This window comes from Bufo bufo, chromosome 11, assembly GCF_905171765.1.
Source record: "Bufo bufo chromosome 11, aBufBuf1.1, whole genome shotgun sequence".
Lineage (NCBI taxonomy): Eukaryota > Metazoa > Chordata > Amphibia > Anura > Bufonidae > Bufo > Bufo bufo.
Genome location: NC_053399.1, coordinates 27159919 through 27181291, shown reverse-complemented (window position 1 = coordinate 27181291; position 21373 = coordinate 27159919). Strand labels below are relative to the sequence as shown.

General features: G+C 43.5%; 1 protein-coding gene across 1 annotated transcript; it reads left to right on the top strand.

Annotated features, from left to right (window-relative positions):
* The first annotated feature begins 10496 nt into the window (after nucleotides 1–10496).
* Nucleotides 10497–11956, top strand: AKAP5 (A-kinase anchoring protein 5). Its single transcript, XM_040410976.1, has one exon. It carries the CDS (start codon nucleotides 10497–10499, stop codon nucleotides 11871–11873), a length of 1377 nt encoding a protein of 458 aa, XP_040266910.1. The 3' UTR covers nucleotides 11874–11956.
* The last annotated feature ends 9417 nt before the right edge of the window (nucleotides 11957–21373 follow it).

Below are 21373 nucleotides of genomic sequence, written 5' to 3'. Positions count from 1 at the left end.
GTTCTTAAGTTCCAAAGCAAAATCTGTGACAGCACTCCCAGCTAGCATGTGCCTTTTATAATACTGGTATCTTCTTATATTGCAGATGAGCCTTTGGACCCCCTCACACACCAGGACTCAAGATGCTACTACCACCTCTGCACCCCCAATAGCTATGCCCCTGACTGAACAATGCGTACACTTCCCAAAAGAGAAAATCTTGTACAGGCACCGAACAAGCAAAGAGGCTCTGAGAGATTTCAGCTCTGAAGTCAGAAGAATTGCGAATGCAACTCTAAACTGCATTACAGATTGTCACTCAGGAACAATGCAATGCATATAGAAAGGTTCTCAACTTTGTAGATAGATTAGTTTTGCGATGTTGCAAACATTCACCCTTAAAAGGAAACCTGTCATCAACTTTATGCTGCCCATACTAGTAAAGTAGTGACAGGTGAGTTGATTTCAGCGGTCTGTCATTAAAAGTAAGTGGTTGCCGAGAACCAACATCACAATCATTGCAGACTGGGCCTGGAAAAGAGTCCCGGCCACCTGAGAAGAGTCCTGGTTATTCAGGAGTTCCTGCTCTCCTGCCCACCTGCTGATGGCTGACAGTCTTCTACCTAGTTTTCTCTCTTTCTCTCTAGGAGAGAACTGACAATCATCAGCAGATGGGCGAGAGATCAGGAGATTAGGAATAACCAGGACTCTTCTCAGGTAGATTTGACTCTTTTCCAGGCCTGGGCTGCAGTGATTATGATGCTGGTTCTCAGCAACCACTTACTTTTAGCTCATGAGTGACACACCGCTGACATCAGCATTTCTGTCACTACCTCAGTGAGGTCAGCATAACGTTGATGACAGGTTCCCTTTAAACTTTTCCATGAGTGATTTGTAGGGGCGCTCTACCCAGGCTTCGCTTTTCCCTGGAATTCAGGAATCAATAAACAACTAAACCGCGGTGAATCACCCATCAGGGATGCTTTATGAACAGTGATGAAGATGTCTCTTCGAGGCAATTGATTTAATTTGTTGGAAAAAGCAGATCCAGTCGCTGACTGCCGGGTAAATGTAATCCCAAGCAATTTCACATGTTTCTCTCTCTCTCTCTCTTCTACAATCGCAGCCCACTCTGCTACTTGTGGGGGCTCATTACTAACAACTTTGATTCTGTCATTGTGAAGCGGAGCTGTCCGTCACGTGGTTGCCATGGCGATGACCAATAGCAAGCCTGTGTGTAGGAGTTTCCATTTGGCTCTGAATGCAGCATGACCCGTCAGATAGACACAGGCAGAGGCAGTCTTGCTCCAACAGGGATGAAGGATGGAACCCGAGAACTAAGACATGTAAGTTGCCGAGTCAAAAATCCTCTGATACCGTCTTGTGCGCCTTCCTAGTGAATCTTTGTCCTTTTGCAATGGGTAGGATGAGCCTCATCTTCTACAGTGCAATGCAGCGTGCTATGCTACAAGGTTATCCTATCACACCGTAGGATGTAGCTATGGCACAGTCCTACAAGGCGACAGATGCAGCATGCCTGAGTTTGTCATCTGGCACAACTTATCATGTTTTTTTGTTTTTTTTACATAGGACTTGCTATGCTATCTTAATTCGAAGAGTTATCACCATGCGCAGTGCCAAAAGGGTTAAGTGAACACATTCAGCTCTGCTGCATCTGTATGCAGAAGCATAGCTAGGAGGGGGCTGGAGGGCATTAGCCCCAGGTGCAAACCAGTCAGGGCTAGGGCAGTAAGCCTAGTTACGACTCTCCTGCCTAGTGAATATCAGACTATGGCGTAGTAGACGATGGCTCAATGCACATAATTCAAGGTTAATGTCAGAAGCAGTGCCCCTGGGTATGTCTGGTATTTTCTACTGAATTCTTGTCTTCCTAATATAAAACTGTCATTTGAATTGTTTCATAGTAAATGCTTAATATTAATTATTTGTATTATTATTATTATTTTATTATATGCATTTATATTTGATACAGTGAATTTCTAAGGAATTGCGGTTTTGTCCTCTATATTTGAGTCTATTCTCTTGCGCTGCCGCTGTGTACATAGCTATAGACAAACAGGTCAAGGGAAAACTACACCTTGTCTACTGACAAGTAGATCTTTCGATAAAAGGTTAAGAGAAGCCATTCTTCACATGCAAAAGTCTCCTCTTCAGCACTGCAGTTTTGCCCATTTCTTAAAAATTTCGACCCATTACACCTGGAAATCCAAGGGGCCTCACAAAGATTTGCACAGTCCGCCTACGGCACCCTCCGCCCTATAGACAAACACGAGGGACAAAATGATGGAGTAATAGATGGCTACAGAAGCAGCACAGTTGAATTTATTATATGGTGTTATCTGTGATTTTACATGGGACTGCAGGTTGCCAATCTTAACTCACCATGAGCAAGCAAGGCGTCCTCAGATAGCAAATCAACAAGTGCCTCTGTATGCTGGGGTGTTGCTGGCATGGGCCACTCGCCCCAGGTGGTGGGTGCAAGGGGAGCACCGACAAGACACCCAGCCTTAAATGGGGGTGATATTACAATCTGTCACCCATCATTTTCCATAGGACTGCGGGTAAACTTATCATGCTACTGTGTAGACAGATGATATCGTGCTGCACAAAAAATGTGAGTGATGTATTCGGCTCAGCTACATGTGTATAGCATAGATCTTATACATTACACTAACCACGGAACAAATAGAATTCAATGCCGAAGCAATGATGCCGAGACGGGCAACCTTCTTCCTCTACTATGTAAGGTCTGCAATATGTTATAGACATTAGAGAGTACCGGAATTAGACAGCAACTGTTAGCAGATACTTCCACCAACGTCTGCCTGTGAACGTGGGATGGCGTGTCTTGTATTTAGCAATGCATACATGGGTACCGTTCTATCCATACAATTAGCTATAGGTAATAAATGTTAATCTCTGGCTGCTGGGTAGCAGGAGAAGAAAGAATAAAACGCTTTAGTAGCTCTGGTGCCTAAAAGGAAATAGTCACCCAAAAAATATAGTAATGTGTGCGCAGCTCCTATGCAGACCTATGTGTCTCCGTGGTTACAGACTACAAGCACAGTATCTGTGTAGTCAGATCATACATTATACATTATACCACTCCCTCGTTCTAATTTAAGCTTTTCCGGCAGGCTGTTTGCACACGTGTGCTGCTGGAAGTCCGCCCGGCCCCATTCACTATGATGGGGAGCTGCGGAGATCCGACCGCAGCACCGCGGCCGGACAAAAACCACTGAGTGCAAAGCTTAACGCCAATGGGAAACTGGCCTTAACAATGAGGAGTGTTGCAACTAGACTGCAGGCTGTGTTAAACATGGAGACACACAGGTCTGCGTAGGACCTGCATACACTAAACGGTTGCTTGATTTTTATTTTTTTGATGCACTGGAACAAAAAAAATGGTTGTAAAAGTGCACATAGTCTCTAAGCCAGAAGAATAGCTTGATCATTCTGAATCTGTACCAGGGACTCCCTGCTCCGATGTTGTCAAATAAAATAGTAATATGTGTGCTGCTCATATGCAGACCTATGTGTCTCCATGGTTACAGACTACAAGCAGACTATCCTTGTAGTCAGATCCGGCAGTTAGGTGTTATACCACTCCCTGTCTATTCTTGCTAACCTACAGAAAGTACTGTTGTAAAGCTGTGGTTGTGCGTTAGGTAAAGATACCACATGTTAGAGCAAGGGCGTCACAACTGGGAATTTCACAGACACAGTCCTTTTTGGCAGCAGGAAATTTGCTGTTGGTCATAGCAATATTTAGAATGTTGTGAACAGTTAATACTGGTAGGGTCTCCCAATGTGCGCCAAAGGGGTATGGTGGTTTATAAGACCTGCACATAATGCCAGAGTCTTCCCCACAGCTTTCAGATACACTTCCAGGACAAGGGTCAGTGATACACAGATGTCAAGTTCAGATGCCCATAGTGCCAGCTAAACCTACCTCTAACAGAGATACAGGGTCCTACTCAGCTTACAGCATATGCCCAACCATCCTTTGGCAGGAGGACCATCCATTAAATAGAATTCCTGCCCACGAGGTCCGCAGGAAGAACGTAGTGTGCTGACACTCATTTGCTCTTATTTTTCATTGAACCGCTCATCATGTAACTGTCCACCAATCAGGGCCTTCCCAGCACCATGTTGGTTGGGCATGTCTAAATGCACTGGGGAACCACCATGCCCTACAACAATGGTGGCGAACCTGTGGCATGGGTGCCAGAGGCGACACTCAGAGCCCTCGCTGTGGGCACCCGCACCCTGGAAAAAGTCTATGGTCTACCAATATGCCTTGGATTTTTCCTGCCATTCATCAGAGCAAGGCGCACTATGAACGGCACAGGCAGCGCACTGAATGTAGGCAGCCAGGGGTGTAACTACCATAGCGGCAGACCATGCGACTGCTATGGGGCCCAGGGCAAGAGGGGGCCCAGTTGGGATCATCCCCTCTTCTACTGAGGGTGAAAACTTGGTCAGGACTCTACTGAGGGAAAAAAATGTCCCAAGGGTCATTGAAAGAGGTTTAGGTGGAAACCCCTCTGTCCTGTGTGAGGGGCCTAGTTTGATCCTTGCTATGGGGCCCTTACTTCTCTATGTACGCCACTGTAGGCAGCTATTATAGCTAAATGATAAAGTACATGGAAGATTCACTATACTGGACTGCAGTATTCAGGTGAGATTGCCGTGTTGGCACTTTGCGATAAATAAGTGGGTTTTGGGTTGCAGCTTGGGCACTTGGTCTCTAAAAGGTTCACCATCACTGCCCTACAACAAAGAGCACAAGACCAAGAGTCACAACATAATATCCGTAACAAGTTCCTCCCCCCAACACCTGTGATGAGGGGAGAACGTCCCCCACGATAATAAAGCACATGGTTCCCCAATTCTTGGGACGCACAGGAGCCACAACAAGTCCAGGAGGGGACCCCAACCACCCATTACAGACTCCTTTCCACCCGACACCTCTTCTACTGTCTGTAGATTATAAAGAAGAAAAGACCGAGGACTGTAGGCTGTGTTAAACATGGAGACACACAGGTCTGTGTAGGACCTGCATACACTAAACGGTTGCTTGTTTTTTTAGTAAGAGTGCACATAGCCTGTAAGCTAGAGGCATAGCGTGATCATTCTAATTCTGTACCATGGACTCCGATGCTGTACCCTAATGAGTCAGAGGTTCCCTTACTGCACCCCCTAGAGCTATGCTGCTTTAATCAGCCCACAAAAGTGCCCGGATTTAGCCATCTGAGATCATTCATATTCTAAAAACACCTTCCCACTCTTCATTTTGCTCTTTTGCCTTTGTGCAAAGGACTAATATTATTTTCGTAGCCGCCTTCACAGGATTGAATGAAAGGGCAATTAATAAGGAAACATATGACAGTCCATGTGGACCACGTTTGCACGGCTCGTCCAATGCTCCATATCTTACATAACAGCATGCTGTTTGCTGTACATTTTGTGCTATGAATAGCCGTAGTAATGAACTGTGAACATCCCAAGTGCTGGCAGCAAACTGCACTCAGTGCTACAGAGATGAGCAAAAATTTTTTTATTCCATTCAGGTCTGATTCAGTCCGCAAATTCGATTCCTTTCCGAATAAAATGCCTCAATTGTCTGGAAAAGTCTCTCTCTATTTCCTTGATTCTCCCAAATGGAATCACACAAAATTTGGAAATCTGGTCGAATTTCTGAATTTAAGAATCACTCATCTCTAGTGAAGACCTATAATAAAAACTAGTGGAAAAGCAGAGGGGCCGCTTATAGCAGCTAAGGACTTATGGACACGACCATATTATGTATCCGTGTCCAATCTGCATTTTATGAAGATTGCACATGGAACCATTCATTTCTATGGGTTTGCAAAAAAATAAAAATAAACGGACAGCACACAGTCGTCCTTTACGCAAATTATAGAGCATGTTCTATTCTTGTCCGTATTGCGGACAAGAATAGTAATTTCTAGTAATGGGAGTAAGAAAAATGCAGATTTCACACAGAAGGCGTCCGCGTTTTGCGGACCTGTAGTTTGCAGTCCGTGGAAAAGAATAGTCATTTCTAGTAACGGGAGTGAAAACAAAAAGCGGATTGGTACATGGAAGGAGTCTGTGTTTTGCAGATCTGTGTTTTCAGTCCACAATACGGACACGGTCGTGTGCATGAGGCCTAATCGGGTAACATAGATTCATGGCGGAGCTTGGTGAAAGGCTTGTGATCAGTGGGAGTCATTTACTTACAGCCCTACGCCAGTTTTTGGTTTTAAAAAAGTTGCAAGACCCCGTTTTTAAACCCCTTTTTGACAATATTTTGTCACACCTCCTTGCCTCTGGGGAATGGCGGGAGAATGGCGGGGACCGGACCTGGGTCGGCCCCAGCACATTCGCAAAGATTTACGCCATTTCCAGGCATAAAAGTTATTGAAAAACGACTCCACTCAGGGGATGGAGTAGAATTTCAATCTAGGCACACACTCCCAGGGGATGCACGTAATTTACGACAAGGTGCTTGCCTCGTCATAAATTATGTGCATCCTCCGGCAGCGCAGGGGCTATAAAAGTCCTGCGTAAAAAGCCGGCATTTGATAAATGACCCCCAGTATGTTCTGAATTTTAGTCTATAAAAAAAATATATATATTCATTAAAGGGGTTTCCCACTGAAAAAATGATACCAGTCTACCATTAATTTGAAAGATGCGCCTAATTTATAGCAAGACCTGCACCTCATCATAAATTAGGCGCATTCTCTGGCAAAGCAGGTAATATCATAGACTGGTGTAAAACATTGGTCTACGATAAATTCCCCCCCCCAAAAAAAATATTTTACATTTACATTTTGCATGTTCTGTGCCTTGAGGAAGTCCACCCGTCTTTTGGAGGTCCCAGGCTCTGTCACAATTAAGGGCCAGCAGGAAAAAAAAACTAATTTGGGGCTGACTTTGGAGACAATCACTTGCCACAAGGCATGTGTGTCATGATGACATGTATGATTCTATGGTCTCGTTTGGACATTTTGGTCAGTATTTTGTATCTATCTATCTATAAGCCAAAACCAGCAGTGGAACCTAAACAGAGAAAAATTAAAATGGAAAGATCTGTGTTTCTGTGCCTTTGGAACCACTACTGGTGCAAAATACACAAGTGTGAATGAGACCTAAGATGTTCTGTACAGATGGAGGGCTCACAGACCAGGAAAGATGTCTCTAGAGCTTCTTTCCCCTTCCATACACTTTATGCCCCTTTCCATGACCCTGATTCCAGAGTTGGCTAACAATGCAGTTCCTCTGCAGAGGGGAGTCCGCCATAGGTTTTCACCACCTAGTACTAACGGGTATGGAACAAACCAGGGCTGGGCCCCCTCTCTACAAGGGTCCAGTAGCTGTTGCATGGTCTACATCTATCCTAAGTGTGCCCTTTGGCAGACTCCTAGATAGTTATAGTTTCGGGTCCCCACACATGTCAATTTGGCTGTGCCATTTTTTTTCTTAACCTGTACAAACTGCTAGAATAAACACAATCATTTTTTTCCCACCCATAGTTTTTGCTATTTTTTTGTAGTATTTTACAAAACACCGACTTTTTAAACCGGTCTTTGCTTCTCCACTGAGTTTCCAGGCATGAACGGTAGTAAATTTGCCAGTGCTGATGTCCTGGCCCTGGCCCATCCCCCCCACTCCAAAGTGTCGAGGACGGCATAAAAACACCCATGGAAGGAAATATTGCAACACGGGCATTTAAAAAGTCGCAAAAGTGGCGTAAAATTTTTAGTAAATAATGGCACGAAATTTCTTAATTTTTGCCCGATAGATGCCAAGAGCTAGAGCATTCTGCATTTTTGAAACGAAGCAAGAAAGACAAAAAAATACACTAAAATCTTGCATGTGAAAGCAACCTTAAAGGGGTTGCCAGGATTACAAAAACATGGCTGCTTTCTTTTAAAAACAGCACCACCCCTGTCTGCGGGATGTACTACCGCTTGGCTCCATTGGAAACAGTTGGGCAGAACTGCTTTCGGTAATCTATGTCTGAGGCCTCGTCCACATTTCCGTGTCAGTGACAAGTCTGTGAAAAAAAGCGTAGGTGTATTATCCGTGAAGATGTCCATGAACGATCCGTGGTTGGTCCGTGCGTCCGTTTTTTACCATCTGTGTGTCATCCGTAATTCACTGACGTTGCTCAGCTGAAAATTAATTTCCAAAGAATCTCCTAATAGTCTTCAGTGAATTTTCACGGACTCATAGACTTTAATGGTCGTGCTTGGTCTGTATCACCGATCAAAGTAGTGCATGTCCCCGTGATTTATTTTACTGACCCACGGTCAGTAAAAAAATACTGAAATGTGAACAGTAAATCAATAGGTACGTGTGCTGTCCGTGGAGAATGCGGACAGCACACATCAGTAAAAAACGGAAATGTGGACGAGGCCTGATGTTGGTGCTATATAAGCAGTGGAAAATAATAATCATTTGTAGTGAAATATAACAATTATCATGGACAGTCATAAAATCGTTATGGCCAGCTTCCGGAGTTCCTCTTCAACAGAATCACCATTGAACTGTTGATTGTGAACAGACATCATAACAATAAAATTAGTCATTGCAATGTAACAACCTAGTTGTTGCGTTGTTTGTTAAACAATATATTTAGTAAAATATTATGCAAAAAAAATAAGAAAAAATAAACCAACCCCACCCCCAACAACCCATTACAAAGATGGCCTCAAGGTCACCTTGAGCTATAAGAAAATCAAACAGACATCATTTAATTTCTGTGGACTAAGCAAAGATGTATGACCTTTCTGGGTTCCTGGAAATGGCTCATACATTACTCCTTGGCTGTGACATATGCAGACCGCTCCCTTTGCTTTTACTGATATTAGCTGACGTCAGATTGTAGGATGAAATACTGCAGCGCAAGCACCGTCTTCCTGCTGCACAGCACATCTAGAACATTGAGACATGCTGCAAGGAAGCAGGCGGTCTGCCACTTAATGTAAAGTGACTGTGTAATGGTGCACTAGTCCTCGAAGGGAATAAGGATGAAAGAAAAGTAATTGCATCTCAATGGCTCTTAAAGATATATTACAGTTAGTTATTGGGTGTCATTTACTAAGACCGGCTTTTTACGCCGGGCTTATATTCCTCCCCTACGCTGCCATAAGATTTGGCTAATTTATGCTGAGGCAAGGACCTTAACATAAATTAGGTGCAACTAAGGCATTTTGTGCACCTTGTGTAAAAACGACTCCAGCCAACATTTACGCCAGTTTCCAATATTAGTAAACTCGAGCATGACCCCCAAACCCTCTTAGCCTCCTCTGGGGCTACATGGTGATCTTGCCCGCAGCACCCTCACACGACCTAAGATCGCTGTGTAGCAGTGCGGCCACTGAACTTACAGGGGTATTCTCATCTGAGACAATCCTAGCGATATGCCCTGTGGGACCCGCACCTATATTGAGAACGGAGCGGGGAAGGTGGTGGCCGGAGCGGAGAAGGTGGTGGCCGGAGGACCCTAGGTTTCCTGGGGTCCGGCTACCTCAAAGCGATCTCCCCGTAGAAGTGAATGCTTGCGCAGCCACCACTTCCATTCATTTCTATGGGGCCGACGGAAATAGCTGAGCCAGCGCTAGCCTATTTTCAGCGGCCCCATAGAAATGAATGACACGGAAAAAAAATACGTTCTAGTGCATGAGCCCTAAAGGTAAGGAAAAATTCGAAAGATTTGTTAAAGGCGATATGTCGTGCCAGTTTATTGATGACCTATCCTTAGGATTTGTCCACACGTCTTCAATAGCTGACAGCTATCGCTCCCGATTCCACAATTCAGCACATACTGTATGCGTTTTCAATGGTGAGAGAGGAAAAAGCTGCTGCCAGACACCTCTGATGGTGGATAATTTCCCAAAAGTACAAGAGGATCAGGTGTTGATGTTAGGAGAGCGTCAGGAGCTCCCCATACATATTAGGTGTATGGCTACCCCCACTGAAATTGGCAGGTTTGGCAGACTATAATGTGCCTTTTGAGGTTGAATTTGCTAGATCTGTACTGCATCTGAATACTAGTGAGCTAGGTGGTTGCTTTATAATGATCAGGATTTTGGCTTACAAATGTTTCTGTTTAGTCCACAGGATCCCATTATATGCCAAGGATTCTTAAAATAACGCATATTATTAGTAATATATTATTATACTATATATATTATATACTATATAATTATATTATAAATGTTTATCTGTGTATTGGGTTTTTTCATCAGTTACTTTTTCTATATGTAAACTAAAGCTTAGCTACAGAGACCAGGTAAAAATATGCATTGTATTAACATCTGGATTTTTACCTTATTTTTTACTCTATCTGCAGATATTTTCCACTTGAAAAGACCATATTTGGAATGGAAGCACGCCAAGACAAGATACAAAGTACACAATAAAAGCGTTCATTATTCGCAATTGATAAATATTCTTTGGTTCTACATCCCTATATTAACATGTCGGAGTGTAAAGTGCTGTCTTCTGATGAGCCTCACTCACAATCGGGGGGAAACGACCAAGTTAGTAAATATTTTAGAAGCTATTCATCCATGGGATTCCTCCGGAAAGGAAAGAATAAAAGAAAACAAAGTCGAAGCAATCTATGTAGTAAACCCAAGGACTTTAATGAAAGTGACAAGAAAACTAACATGGTGGCAAAAAAAGGTGAGGTTCTTGGTTTGGAAGAAGTCTCTAATGAGTTTACTTGTTCCTCATCGATCATGGAGACCTACCATCTTAATGCTAACAAAGAGGCAAAGTTCAGCTTCCGTAAACTAGAGGATGGCACTTTCGCCTTAGAAACCAAAAGCGAGCTTATTCCAGACAAGAATGAGTCTGGGATTCTAAAGAGGTCCACAAAGACGCGGCACAAAAAAGGGCGTTACTCTCACAAGCCGTTAAAAATTTGCTTCAAAAAAAGAAGCAAAGCTCTTCGAAAGTCTTCAGATTCTAACGACGAGTACAAAGCAGACCATAAAACATTAGCGGGTTCAACTCCTCGAGAGGAAAACAGCTGTGTTGTGGACAGCCATGACGAGTGTTCAGAACAAGATCAGACAAAAAGAAAGACCTGGGCAACTTTGAAGAGTCTGGTAACTCGAAGGAGAAAGTTACGCTCTTCAGTAAAAAAGCAATCCCAGTTGAGTGGAAGACACCTTGAAAATGACTCAGGCAACGCTTCCATTCAACAGATTTCAAAGGAGAAAAGGTTCTCCAACATGAAGATTCCATGCATGAACTTTTCAAGAGGGAAGAGGTCTGCAAATAGCCCACTACCTACTGAAGACACACTTTGTACCATCAGATCTTCAGATACCAGTGGGACAGATTCAGGACCTGACTGTGGTAGAAGTGACAAAGCTTTGGCCGTTAAGTATAAACTTCAGAAGACTTTAGATATAGAAAATGGCAAAATTGTTAGCAATCTTGATGATGGTTTACAGACAAGCATGGACCCAAAGGCAGAAGACACAGATAAAATGTGTAGGCCCTCAAGTAGAAATTCTAAAATGATTCAGAACATCCAAGAAACCGATAGACCAAAACTGAATGAGAACTTATCTATAAGTGATGGAATCCAACTTGTGACTGATTCCCAAAAAATGAACAGTGACAATTCCATTAAGGACTGTGAAGACGACTTGAAAGTCCCTTTGATCAGTGAAATTTCCATCAAAATTGACTCACCTTCAGATGTGTATGAAATGCTTCTTAATTCTGCAGCCGCTTCACTTGTCAGTACAGTTATTGAGTCGTCCATTCAAAAGTTTATAGAAGAGGAAACTTTCCTTAATCATGTTCCGTGCAATGACTCTGGAAGATTCTATATTTGAAAAAAAAAAGAACATAAACTACATATTTTCACTATGTTGTCAAATTTTGTGCCTTCAAAGATAAACATTGTAAAATAAAAAAAAGCAACTAAATCGGAAATGTTTTCTGGAGTCCGGAGTCCTTTAAAAGTCAATGAAGTCTGTGTCTATCCATTTGAACACAGATCTAACGCAGCTGTCACAGCCCCGCTATAATGTTATTATATTATTATACTTTTTTTTTATTAAATGCTTATTTAAGTAAAATTATTATATAGTGTAATATATTTAATTAATTATTATTATTAATAATAATAATAAAATGTATTATATTCATAAGGTGCCGTTTACACTTAGTCTTTTGCTGCCAGAATTTGGCATGGATTCCCCGTCAATAAGCGATTGGCAGCCGCACTGAATCTGCCTCCAACCGTTTTAATTGAGAGGCTGCATTGCACTTCAGATGGCTGCAGTTTAGTGCCGTGACCACGTCAAGAGCAGACAAATCCGTTCCACTGGAGACTGCTGTTTAGCTCCATTTAAAGGGGTTCTTCACCTATTCAGCTGGTATGAGTGGGCAAGGGCTGTTTTGTTTGCATTTTTACACTGCTAGGCAAAGGCTTCCACCTAGCAGTGAGCCCGATGATGTCAGTGTCACTAATGGGCGGTATACGTCGCTGCCCTAGCCTGTTTTACAGGCTAGGGCAGTGCTAAAGACCGCCTATTAATGCCGGTGATGACATCGGGCTTACTGCTAGGCGGACGTCTCCTCCTAGCATTCCCATACAGAGACCCAGAAAAAGACGTTGTCCTGCGGTGCACAGGCCAAGGGGGAGCATCGGACGATGAAATGCTCCGATGCTCCACTTATTCATACTGAATGACGGAAGAAGGGGTTATGTCCAGGTTGAGCTCTGAACCCGGCCAACCCCTTTAATAGGGCCAGTGAAGCAGAAACAAGTCCGGAATACAATGCAGATTTTGCTTTTGCAAAATCCGCACTGTGAGCTAGCCCACTACTAAACGGCCACTACTGCTATATAGAGCGCAAGATTATGTTTAGTAAGGAGCTGTCATTTCTCTTCACATGTCTGTGTCAGTAACTACATGCATTCCCCATGTAATACTATCTTTTCATATGACTCTATGTTGTGATATTCCTCTACTATACCTGCTAGAAGTTTATGAATGGTCAGCAATCTGCAACAAAAGTCCAACTGGATGTTACCAGCTGGGGGTGTTTGTGTGCCAGCACAGCCTGACACTATCCAATCAGTGCTGCCAGTGGCAGACTCCTGGCAATTTATTCATAAACAATAGAGGAATGGTACAACATAGAGTCATAAGAATTGATGCTCCGGAATTGGTATTACATGGGGAATGCAAGTAATTACTAAAACTGACATGTCAGGAGAGGGGACAGGTCTTCTTTAATTGCAGTGTTTGCAGCATACAGTACATACTGCCCCTGTACGATCACAGAGGATGTGTCATTCTCTTTAGCACATGCGAAGTGAAGCGAGGTGTATTGGTCTTGGCTTCATGTGTACACTGCGCATGCGCTGTATCTTGGCCAGCCTCACTACTCAGAGGACAGCACCACCCCTGTTACTGTGTAGGTGTAATTTGTGTGCGGCATGTGCTGCATTTAAACTTTTTCTTTTTTTAAATAATGCAGGAACACAAAATGATTATAGCGACAGGTTTAGATACATAACTGCAGTATAAAGCAGGTGTACTAAGGAGACCAGGTTGTGTGCTGCAGTGTAATTTTTACCATTTCTATGCTATACGTTCTCCTAGGACCTAGGTGCTGCTACGTGTAGTATAGCCTAATGATGTTGGTTAGAACGCTATACAGCAAGAAAATATGAAGAGTGTCCTCTATAAGGAAGGAGCAGCAATGAAATTTTGATATGGACGGTAACCACTGAGGACAGCGCCTGGCTGCAGTGGTCACTTGCTTTATCCCCACATGTCACGGCTGCTGTTTGCCAACGGAACGGTGCTGGAAAAGGGGTGGGTGCAACATGTTCTTTTATTTTAAACAATTGTAGGGGTTGGCTGAGATTTCTAATTATCTCAGACAACCCCTTTAAGCCTGGGGTCGTGATGATCACACTCTGTGATTGCAGAATCATATCACATATACATCTGTGCTGCAATAACAAACACAGTCCATGGTGTGATGATGCACCTGGAAAAAAAACATGCAGACCTTTTTTCTATAAAAATTTTGGAGAATCCCTTTAAAGAGGTTCTCTGGGCTTTTTTCTATTGATGACTTATCCTCAGGATAGGTCATCAATATCAGATCGGCGGGGGTCCCGGGTGTCGGACCCCCGCCGGTCTCATATTAATGACCTATTTTGAGGATAGGTCATCAATATTAAAAGCCCTGAGAACCTCTTTAATTTTACATCAGGCAATATTGTATCTGCCTTATGCACTTCTGTTGCTATGTCTGCTTTCTTGTTACACTATAGCAAATTTTATTTTTTATTTTTTTAAATTAATAATAATAATAATAAATTATTGAAGCCCAACCATAGCGGTTTCTCTTCACAAAAGGTTACCATTTTATAGCAAGATATGATCACATCAGATTGAGAGACCTCGGCTATGAAGCAGATGTCTCTTTTTGGTAATTTATTTTGGAATAAAGAATATACTAATGTGTTGTATTATGGCTTTTACATTGCAGAACTGAAAGCAACCTTTGAATGGCTTTATGTATGTTTATGTATATGTTTGCATTGATTCCTGTTCAAATGAAGACTATTCATTAGTGAAATATTTTTTAGATAACTATTAGGAAAATCTATCATTTTATTTTCATATTTAGATATGTTTTAGGTGTATTGTTTTTTTTAAATCTGAAACGCTGCATTTTTAAAATTGGCCACTAGGTGTCAGCACAATAGTCAATCTATATTACTGCCTGGTAAATAAGGAAGTGCCTCACTTTACAGCCTACAGCCAACTGCAAATTGTCACTTATAGGCAGAATATTGATTAGGGGGAATTAGAAAGTAAGATTTCTTTCAATTACTGTTTTGCTTCATTTACCTTTAAGGTTATGTTCACACTTATGTTGTGGTTTATGTTGTGTTTCAAATGGAAACCACAAAGCAGTGCTGGGTCCCGCCAGTGCGTGGCGGACTCCAATGAACTTTTAATGGGGTTCCATTAGGGCGCTGGTTGCTTTGGTGGAAAGAACAGTGCCACTTGCAAAGCTATACTTCCCATCAAATCAAAAGGAATCTGCGGTGGAGGGTCTGAATTGAGCCTTCCACATAGATGTGAACAGACCTTAAAGGGGTTGTCCGGGTTCACAGCTGAGCATTTCATGCTCCGATGCTCTCCTTTGCCCTGCGCTGAATCGCACAAGCAAGGGTTTTTTCAGCAGATCCAGTGACGTATCGGGCTCTCCATGGGTAAGCTAGGAGAGGCTTCCGCCTAGCAGTGAGCCCGGTGACGTCACCGGCATTAAAGGGCGGGCTTTAGAGCTGCCCTAACCTGTAAAACAGCTAGGGCAGCGCTAAAGCCCGCCCATTAGTGGCGGTGACATCATTGGGAACACTGCTAGGCGGAAGTCTCCACCTAGCAGTGTAAAAATGTAAACCAAAAAGTCCTTTCTTGCACGATACGGCGCAGGACAAAGGAGAGCATCGGAGCATGAAATGCTGTAATGCTCATGTCAGAGAGGCTGAGTGGGGTAATAAGGGGATATGTCCGGGTTCAGAGCTGAACCCGGACAACCCCTTTAAAAAGGATCTGTCGCTGTTCCTGACATGTCTGTCTTAACAACTACTTATATTCTTCATGTAATAACAATTCTGGAGATCTATTACTATGACTTTCTGTTGTGGCATTCCCCTATTATTCCTACTACAGTTTATTAACAAATTCCTAGCAGTTCGTAGTAAACTGCTAGGCATTATCAGTTTGGGGTGTGTCCTTGCACAGTCTGACACTGGAAGCGCTGATTTGATGATGTCAGACTGTGCAGGGACACAACTCCAACTGGTAACACCCATCTGGACGTTCATTGCAAACTACAATTCATAACCTCCAGTAGGAATAATAGAGTCATAATAATAGATGCTCCAGAACTGTTATTACATAGGCCTGTGATGCCTAACCTCCGGCACTGCAGCTGTTGTAAAACTACTACTCCCAAGATGTACACTTACTTGGCTGTTCTTGGAACTCCATAGAAATGAATGGAGCATGCTGGGAGTCGTAGTTTCACCACATCTGGAGTGCAGGAGGTTAGCCATCACTGACCTAGGGAATGCAAGCAGTTACTAAAACAGACATGTCAGGAGAGGTGACAGCTCCTCTTTCTTTTTTTTAATAGTATCTGTTTATTGTTTTTTTCGAAAAAACAGACTTAAAAAACAGACTTATACAATACCCAGTTACATACTGCAAAAATATCTTAATGGTCGCCACCAAGCACAGGTCATGTTCCAGAATAGAATGTACTACAGGAGATTTCTCGCTAGCGAACCATAGTGATAAGCACAGTGTGCCGGATCACACTCACACCAACAAACATTCAACCAAACACGCCATTCCTCCACGGGTCAACACAGAAACCAAAATCTCATCAAAGTGTCACTGTGTGTGCATTAATCCAAGGATCCCATATTTTAAGGAAGCGATCAGAAATATTCCTATGCTCAAAGACCAGCTTATAAAGCTCCAGGTCTGAGTTAACTAGTTGAGTCCAGTGTTTTATAGTGGGAACCTTAGGGGCTTTCCAGTTCAAAAGTATGGTTTTCCTAGCGTAGTAAAGAAGTAACCTATATAGTCTTCTACCATATTTGGTGGGGATTATATCATTAACAATTCCCAGCAGACTTGACTGCGGAATAAAAATCTCCGGAAATACCATGTATCTGTGCCCAAAAGTTTTGAATAACCGGACATTGCCACACCATGTGAAGGAAGTAGCCGTCTCCCGATCCACAGCGCGTACATTGAGGATTGGCTAATCTGCGCATCTTGAATAATCTACCAGGTGTGAAGTATACTCTGTGCAACCATTTCAATTGTAGGAGTTGATCTCTGGCGCTAATAACAGTTGATCTCCATGTCTGGCTTAGTTCCTTCACATGGTGGGCCTCTAACTCCATCACATCTTGCCTCCATTTATCAAAGGACCTATCCATCGGGGAATCTAATGTCGCCATTAGTACAGCATACAAGGTAGACACTGGTTTGTCTAGATGAGTCTGCTTTATTGTTGCCTCCACCGGACCGCAGTCTAACGCCAGTGGTCCTCTACCAAATTGGGCACTGCAGGCATGTTGAAGCTGGAAGTATCTATACAAAGAGTGTTGGGGTAATTGAAATTCTTGCTTAAGGCTAATAAATGACCTGAATAAACCCTTTTTCGTATAATTGAGTGAGGTATCGTAAGCCCCTCTGAGGCCAGAACTCAAAGTCCGGGAGAGATATCAATTCCGGAAGGACTTTGTTCCTCCATAAGGGTAAATATGGTGACCAGCTCTCCCCACTCTCTTGCGCTATATGTACCTTCACTCTCTTATTCCAGACTGCTAGCGTCGCAGCCATTGCAGGCGTGAAGATATGCGCTGCATAGGCTTCCTGTCTGTATGCTAAATTTGCGAGAGCTTCATAAGACCCCACCAAAGCCGCTTCTAAAACAACTGCCGGATTGCTCGCATCAGCTCTGACCCACCATCCCACATAACTCAATTGTACCGCTTTATAATAAAGGAAAAGATTCGGCAGCGCTAAGCCACCCCGCCCATAAGATGCCTGGAGGGTTTGTTTTGCTATTCTGGGAGATTGATTACGCCACAGAAAAGGGGTGAACATCTTGTCCAGCAGTGAGAAATGCTTTTTGGGTAAAGACATTGGCGCCGCCCTATATAAGTATAATAATTTTGGCAAGAGGATCATTTTAATAATGTTCACGCGTCCCACTGAAGTTAGAGGCAAATTTTCCCAGGCTTTCAATTTCCTAGCAACATAAGCCATCGTAGGTACTATGTTCAGTTGGTAAAACTTTGTAGAGTCTTTATGGACGACGACCCCTAAGTATTTGAATTGTTCTACTATTTGCAATTTAGATTGTCTACAGACTCGGGCGGGATTATCATCATCTATCAGGCAGAGACTGGACTTGCTCCAGTTCACTCGTAACCCAGAAAAGCGCCCAAATTCGTTGACTGTATCCAGGAGGGCAGACAAGGAGCAATCAGGGTCTGCTAGATATACTAACATGTCGTCTGCGTATAAAGAAAGTTTCTCCGTTATTCCTGCCACTTCCCATTCCTCTATAGCTGAATTAGATGAAATTACCAATGACAGAGGTTCCATTGTCAATGCAAAGAGTAAAGGGGAAAGCAGACAACCCTGTCTAGTGCCTCTCCCTAAGGGGAAGGTGTCAGAAACATACCCATTGACTTTTACCCTGGCAGTTGGAGAATTATAGAGTATCCTCAGCCATCACAAGAAATTCGGTGGAAATCCCATTCACCGAAGCGTGGCCCACATGAAACCCCATTCCACTGAATCAAATGCTTTTTCATTATCTAGCAACGCTAGGGCTCTCCCACCCCTGTTATCGTGTTGGACCTGCAAGTTGGTGTATAGCCGTCTCAAGTTAATATCCGTGGTTCTCCCAGGCATGAAGCCCGACTGGTCCACCCCTACAACAGAGAGGATGACATCCCGCAACCGTAGCGCCAGTACTTTTGCCAATATCTTAGCATCTAGATTCAGCAATGATATGGGTCTATATGAGCTACACTGCTCCGGAGGCCTCCCAGGCTTATGGATCACCACAATAGTGGCTTCAGCGAAGGAGGAGGGCAAAACGCCCCGATCAAAAGCATAGGCAAATAGCTTCCCAAGTCTGGTACTGTGTTCTTTAGGATTGAGCTTATACCACTCAGCCGGGAAGCCATCCGGACCAGGAGCCTTCCTTACCGAAAGGGAACTAATAGCAATCCGTAATGTTTGCCGCTAGCGCCTCCCCATCTCCCCGTGCCAGGGTGGGGATTCGAATTTTAGCTAGGAAGTCATCCATGTCTGTTGTAGTGTCAACAGCCTTAGAAGCATACAAAGAAGAATAATAAGAAGCAAATTGACGACACACCTCCTCAGGCTCAGTCACCAATACCCCCTGGTCTGACATGATTCCTGCAACTACCGTCTGAGGGGATTCTGTGCGGGCTAGATACGCTAGAGCGCTACCATTTTTGTCTCCCTCTGAGAAGATCGAATGTTTCTGGGCTAATAGTTTCTTTTGGGTGTATTCCGTAAGATGCAGGCAAAATCTACGCTGCGCCTCTAACCAGGTCCCCTTATTGTCATTGTTCGGATCCCTTAAGTACTGTTGCTCCTTGTTAGAGACTTCCGTCTCAAGTTTAGTCCTCGTGGAGCATAGTTCCTTTCTATGCGTCGCTATAGCTGTTATTAGTGATCCTTCCTCTCATAACAGATTTGAAAGCATCCCACTCCATCAAGGGATCTGAGGTCTCCTCATTATTCGTCCAATATTGTACCATACTGTCATAGTTACTAGCCGCCACCGGAAGAACATCAAGCCACATCGGGTTCAATCGCCACCACCTAGTAGGAGGGGCCATAGGATGTGATAGAACCAATAAAAGGGGAGCGTGATCAGAAAGCCCCCTAGGTAAATAATCACTATTCTTAAGATAGGGTAATAGACCTGTGTTTATAAAAACTAAGTCTAGACGAGACATAGATCCGGTGGAGGCAGAGCAACACGAGTACTGTAGAAGAGCGGGATGAAGTTGCCGCCACGCTTCCACAAGACAATTTGCTTCTGCCCAATTTGCGAGTGCCCTATTGTGGGACGCTTGCGGCCGTAACCTATCCTTAACAGGATCTAACGTGGCATTAAAATCTCCCATAATAAGGAGAGGGATTCCTGGGAACATAGCTATCTTACTCATAATAAGGTCTAGTATATCTCTATGAAAAGGGGGTGGTACATATACACCAACAATTAGATATTGCAACCCTCTAATGTGCGCATGCCGGAGTACATATCTACCGGAGTTGTCGATTTGAACAGATATCAGCTGAAAGACTTTTAGCAATTAGGATAAAAACTCCCCGTGCATAATTAGAATACACTGCATGGTAAACTAACCCCACCAATGGACGTCTAAGAGCTAGAACTTTCTGGCCACTTAAATGTGTTTCTTGCAATATCACTATGTCAGGGTTATACCCCTTCAAATAATTGAAGACTAATGATCTTATCATTGAGACCCCTAACGTTCCATGACACCAGGTTAACTAATGCCATTACACCACCAAAGAAATGTATCAGTAATCTGCGGACCCGTAAAGGAATAAACATTCACATACATACATACGACAACATACAAATACAGATAAACTGCTCCCAACTCCCCTAAACACCCACCCTGCCCTATCCTTCCCAACATGGATGAGCCTAGTCCCTCAAGTAGAACAAGAACTCTCGGGTTTAGAATAACCTCTAACCTACACTCCCGCTCCCTACAGAAGTATCATGTACTCATATAGAGCCACAAGAAGAAGTGGGATATAAACAGAAAACACTTAACTCCTCAACTAGCGTGTCTCCTCACTCAAAAATTATTTTTGGCTACCCGCCAACCTTTGCATAACTTATACCTCGGTTATGTGAACCGACCATTGAGAACACATAAAATACTTAAAGATAACAAGGCCGTCAAATATCTACGTCTGGATCTCTCTCAGTTCAACGGCGCGGTCTGACATCTGGCAGCTTGTCCATCCAATCTGCAGCTGCTTCAGGGGATTCGAAAAAAGCGTACAGTCTCTCCATCTTGAACTCGAAGTCTAGAAGGATACATCATGGCGTACTTAATGTGCAGATCTCGCAGACGCGCCCCCGAACCTCATTAAATTGCCGCCTCCTTTTTTGAACTTCTGAGGTAAAATCTGGATAAAAGGATAATCGGACATTTTCATACGTAATTGTGCCTTTCTGCCGAGCTGCTAACAGGATAGCGTCTCTGTCCCTGTAGTTTAGGACAGAGATGAATGGTCTTGCAGGGGCACCTGCAGGGAGCAGTTTTGTTGGGACCCTATGAGCCCTTTCAATGACGAAACAGGTGGACGAGGGTTGCAGGCTGTAGAACATGTCTTATCAGTTGTTCAGTAAAAATTTCAGGAGTGTCCCCCTCAGCCCTTTCAGGCAAGCCTAATATACGAAAATTATTCCTTCTACTTCTGTTTTCTGCGTCTTCAGCCCTGGCCTGCAGCATCTTAACTTGCTGCTGTAGTTGTCTGGTATCAGCCTCTCCAGCTCGAGCCAAATCTTCCACATCCCTCAATCTGCGCTCCGCTTCGGCGGTTCTTTCACGTATTTTATCAGAATCATGCTGTAGCAACTCAGATCAGATTGAACATGATCTATCTTGGCAATAAGAGTCGCCGGACATGTCGCTATTGCCTTTATTATCTGGGAGGTGCCCTCAGAACCAGCTACCGCT

What these genes read in the sequence shown, in the direction of transcription:
- AKAP5 (XM_040410976.1), top strand. Translation starts at nt 10,497, where the DNA reads ATGTCGGAGTGTAAAGTGCTGTCTTCTGATGAGCCTCACTCACAATCG.